This window comes from Hakea prostrata, chromosome 8 (assembly GCF_041222555.1).
Source record: "Hakea prostrata isolate BN-2017 chromosome 8, UWA_Hpros_2, whole genome shotgun sequence".
Classification (NCBI taxonomy): domain Eukaryota; kingdom Viridiplantae; phylum Streptophyta; class Magnoliopsida; order Proteales; family Proteaceae; genus Hakea; species Hakea prostrata.
This window is the reverse complement of record NC_142607.1, coordinates 15,922,495-15,927,773: the sequence shown is the minus strand read 5'-3', so window position 1 is coordinate 15,927,773 and position 5,279 is coordinate 15,922,495. Positions and strand designations below refer to the sequence as shown.

The 5,279-nt window shown below is 38.8% G+C and overlaps 1 protein-coding gene across 1 annotated transcript; it reads right to left on the bottom strand.

The window, feature by feature from the left end:
* Positions 1 to 955: 955 nt before the first annotated feature.
* On the bottom strand, positions 956 to 5,017 carry LOC149007267 (uncharacterized). Its single transcript, XM_089165961.1, has 2 exons — positions 4,890 to 5,017; positions 956 to 4,764 (listed from the first exon to the last, which is right to left on the bottom strand). Exons 1-2 carry the CDS (start codon positions 4,906 to 4,908, stop codon positions 989 to 991), a joined length of 3,795 nt encoding a protein of 1,264 aa, XP_089022087.1. The 5' UTR covers positions 4,909 to 5,017; the 3' UTR covers positions 956 to 988.
* Between the last annotated feature and the right edge of the window lie 262 nt (positions 5,018 to 5,279).

The following is a 5,279-nucleotide window of genomic DNA, read 5'->3' as shown; positions in this document are numbered from 1 at the left end:
TCAAGCTGTCCCCCACCCCTAACTATATTTTCGACGCAGAAAATTAAGGATACATAATATTCTGATTAGTAGAGTCAAAAGAAATATCGAATCCATACAACACTGGATGTTCACAAATTAAACCTTTGAAAACAAAGTCACCCATTATAAAATTTACTAATCAGGTGAAGACTCTACAAGGCTACAGGGTACAGTGTTAAATCTCATGCATGGGGTAGGCTGACAAGTAGAACAGACAATGCAAATTATAGTGAGTCCTTACCCATATAAAAAACCAGTTTGCCAGAACTTAAAATTAAGGTTGATAAAGTTACTCTTTTACTGAAACAGGCCTCACAAAAGAGGATAACCTGAGAAGCATGATCAAGCATTTTGTGTGTGAAGTGTCTCATGTTAAAGAATGGGTATTCAGAACAATATACAAATGCAGTAGAAACGGTTCATGAAAATCTACAAAATTTATGTTTCTTGGGATCATCTTTTACTACTATGCTTTAATAGACACTACCAAAAACAAAACTAGTGTAAGACATTTGATTGACATTACATTATATTAGTTAAGAACAATAAACACAAAACTGAGTCACTTGTAAAGAGACTAAACTATCCGTTTACCTAAAACACAAGCATATATATTGAAGTTTACAAGCATAAACTGATAAGGTCAGCAAAATATGACAATGTATGATAAGAAACTCACCGAGACGGCGCCTTGGATCAACAGTCAACAACAGCCACCCTCATGAACAATGATTTCAAAAGTTGTAACCATAAAAAGCACTACTCTTAATCCTTAATAATTAAAAATACAGATTATATAAATTTATAATAAAACATAGGAAAAATATTAAATAAATTGCTAAACAAAAACATTAATTTTTCAAGCATTGGTAAGAAATGAAAAATTCAAAAGTAAGCAACAAGTAGAAGGTATGAGAAAATGAACCTGTAGAGTGGAGGAGTGACGACAACGTAGGCAAGGATCGGATTAACCATCTATTGTCTCCAGGTAAGGACAATCTTTTATGTTTAGCTTACGTAAATGTCTCCTTTTCAGCTGCTCTGTGCTTAAGTGCTTCAATTTGGGGCATTTCCAAATAACCAAATCTTTAAGTGATGAGAGATTCTCCAATCCTTCTGGAAGGCTTTCCAATTTCGGACAATTTGAAATGGTCAGCTCTTCCAAGGATTTTAGATTTTTAATCTCTTGAGGCAAAGGCTTGACGAGTTCACGACATCCCCAAATGGTCAACTTCTCAAGTGCAGAGAGAGATCTCAAGCCATCAGGAAAATCTTGTAGTTTGTGACACTCTATCAACCAAAGTACCCGTAAGGATGTCATTTTCTGTAGACAGTCAGGGAACGATGTCAACTTGAAGCATTTCTGGATGTAGAGAAATTCAAGTGAAGAGAGTTTCCCCAAGCTCCTTGGTAGAGCTTTTAGATTGGAACAATCAGTTATTTCCAACAGACTGAGGTCTTCGTGGTTTCCCAAGCCCTTTGGTAAAAATTTTAGGGCGGGACATCCACATATAGTCAACACCCAAAGTGGCAAGGGGTTTCCCAATTCCTCTGGTAATTCTGTCAGATTTTCACAACCTGTTATCTTCAATGTATCTATTTTTTTCAAATCCTGCATCCCTCCTGGCAAAGAAGTCAAGATATTACAGCTTGAAATTTCCAACACTTGTAGCGATGAGAGTTTGCTCAATGAGTCAGGTAGAGCCTCCAAATGTGGACACCTCCTAATCTTTAGCCTTTGCAGTGACGTCATCTTTTGCATTATGTTTGGAAAAGAATGCAAAAAATCAGATCCGTTGATCTCCAATTCCTCAAGTCTCTCAAAGTTCTCAATACCCCCAGGAAGACGCCTCAAATTTGTACAACCAGAAATCCTGAGCTTTTTCAGAGATGTCCAATGTTTGATTTCGTCTGATAAAAACCTAAGTTTGGGGCAATCCCTAATTTCAAAATGTAGAAGAGATGACAAATGTCTAACGCCCTCTGGAAGTTCTTTAATATTTGGACAATTTTCTATCTGCAACTGCTCAAGCTTGGAAAGGTTTTCTAAGCCCTTTGTCAAAACCATTGTTGGGTTTCCACAATTTCCTATATGAAGTGTCCGCAGTGATTGCAGGAGCAACATCTCCTCCTCTCTTAAGGTTGTAAGATGATCACAACTTCCGATCTGCAACTTCCAAAGATTAGGAAGTTCATCTATTGAAGAACTGACTTGCTTTTCTAGATTTTGCTCTTCCTGATTTACAACATCATTCTTTGCTCTTAGCAGAGATTCCAGCTTATCACATCCGGTAAATTCCAAAACCCCCAACTTCTTGAGATCCTTGATTCCTGCACACTCCAGATTTTCACAATATGAGATCGTCAGTTTCTGAAGACAACTCAAGCCTGTCAGATCCAGAGATTCTACATGGTGACATGCATAGATACAAAGCTCCTGCAAATTCGCGAGATACAAACTTCCATTATCCAACCACGCAGGGAGCTTGGTGCCTTTGAAACGCAATATCCTTAGGAGCAATAGATTTTGAGGAGGCCGGAGCTCCTCAAATATGAGGTCTTGCTTTTGCCTATCCTGATCATTGGTCCACACATGCCAATCAGATTCCCATTCTAACATCAACTCCTCAAGTCTTGTTTTCTCCTTTAGATTTGCTGCTCTAGCATCTGTTTCATTTTTTACATTGTCGAGGCCGAGTAAACTCAAGCTTCCTCGGAGTTGTTTCAAACACCGCAGCTCTTCAATACCAGCTTCATGATCAGTAATAGTAGTGTTGCCAACATGAAAGAAATTGAATGTTTGAAGGTTACTCAGGTTCCCTATTAAACCTCTTGGAATGTTCTTCAAAGTCCTTTCATTTTCTAGATGCCTCAGGTAAATCAGTTTTCTCATTTCTCTAGGCAATCTTTGAAGATGTCTACAATGCAATAGCTTCAAAGTCTGCAAATGGTAGAGCTTGGAAATGGAAGCAGGTAATGCTTTAAAGGTACCATAGGAAAGATCAAGATACCTCAAGTGCATTAACTCTCCAATTGACGGTGGCAACTCGTCTTTGCTAAAATGTGTAAGTTCTAGTACCCGCAGGCTCCCAAACTTTGAAGAAGGGACATTAACAGTGGCAGGAGAACGAAGATATGTTCGACGGTTGTTCCTCTTGATATCAAAGTAGTCCAGGTTCGACAATCTGGCATCATTTCCCAAGAGAGTTCGTGCAAAATTACGTGAAAATTCACTCATGCTGAAATCTAACAGCTTATCTTCATCATCGTATCTCCCGACAAGTAACGAGTTCTGCAGCAAATAGTCACAATATAAATCACCTATATCTTCACTGCTGCTGCTGCTAGTGGATGAGGATGCTGCTGCTGCTGCTTTTTCTTCTTCTTCTTCTTCTAAGAAACCTTGAGCCATCCATTGTTGAATCAAGCTTTTCTTCTCAAAGGTAAAATTCTTGGGAAATACTGAACAATATGCAAAGCATCGTTTCAGAAATGGTGATGGTAGGCCATCATAAGATATCCTCTGAACTGAAGCAAGTATATCCAGATTTAGAGCATCTAAAGCAGCTTCCCACGACTCTTTCTTTGGTTTCCAGCGCAAGGCAGCAGCCACACTTTTTAATGCTAATGGCAGCCCACGGCATTGCTTAACAATTTCCTTTCCCACTTCGACTAGATCGTCGCACTCCACAACATGTCCCACTCTGACTAGGTCTTTGCTCTCCAGACCATATTTTGGCTCAAATGCTTGTCTTCTGAACAATTTCCAACTTGCTTCATCTGATAGTGCATTTAAATAATATGGACAATCACAACCACACACTGATGCAACTTCACGACTTCGTGTTGTAACAATAACTACACTCCCTCTGGATCCAATTGCTAACATTCTTCCCAAATTATCCCATTTTTCTTTATCTTGGTTCGAAGCATTATCCAACACAAGTAGAAACTTTTTTCCACTCAGACACTCTTCTAACTGATGCTGTAAATTGTCCCCATCTGTAGTAGTTCTACTGCCAGTACAGTTTTCAATAATTTGTTCTACAACCTTTTTCACGCTAAACTCCTGTGTCACATCAACCCAAATACTCGGATCAAAATCTGGCGTCAACCTCCGATAGATTCGCCTCGCCAATACCGTCTTCCCAACACCTGCCATCCCCACGATAGGAATGGTCGAAATCATTCCAGGAAACAACATATTACGAATCTCTTTTTCCTCCACATGCCTTCTAATCCCAACAAAATGTGGATCAGTACCCATGCGGAGTCGTTCACTTACTTCGTATGATTTATAAATTTCTTTTTCTTCTTGATGGGCAAATCCCGGATCCATTTTGACATCCAGATTATTCAACACATGCTGGAGATCTTTGATTTTACGAGACATCCTGAGACGATACAAAAGTCGGCCCGGACGTACTGACAAGGAAGAATTGCATACCTCCCAGATCGGTACCGGCATCAAGCAACTAACTTTGATCTCCTTCTTGTTCTCCATTTCATGAAAAATTCTCATGGCTTCATATGACAACTCCTCCAACTTGTCTTCAGCTTCATAAAATAACTCTTTAGCCTCTTCACTGTAACATTCATTCATATCACTCTTCCAAAAGCGCATCTTGGCCTTGTTTACAATACTCTGAAGCTTTTCGTACTCCTCCCTGATGCCGAGTTGTTGAAGAGCGCTAGAAATTATCAATTTCTTACCAGCTTTATAGTATCTCATAGCCATTTTTCCTGTGTAAACAAGCAGTAGTGGGAATTCAGCTGTGGAAACTTAAAAGCAAGAACAGAAAATGTATAAACTAACTATAGAAGATCAATCAATCTATCGAGAGAGTTGCAGAGATCGAGTTCCTTACCAGCTGCAAAATCTCTCATAGCAATTTCAGTTTCCTGTGACAAGTGCAGCAATCCAGAAGGAAGAGAGAAGCAAGTGACTAAGACAAGAGTTAGATAAAGAACTCGAGCATGTCCTACCGAAAAAGAAAAAGGGAAAAAAGAATGCTAACCTCTCCTTGGAGAAACCTCAATGTCAAATTATGCTCAATATTTCCATGAAACTTGTTGGTGTTGCTCAAGAACCTTCATGTATGTAATGTATAAAGAAACTAAAAGTGTTGCCTCATATAGAAGCAAAGAAGTGATTCATTTTCCTTTTTTTCCAAAATTTGAAAAAAAGTGTTGCCTCATATAGAAGCAAAGTAGATTCAATTTCACCTTTTCCAAAATTTGCCAAATTCATGATTCTT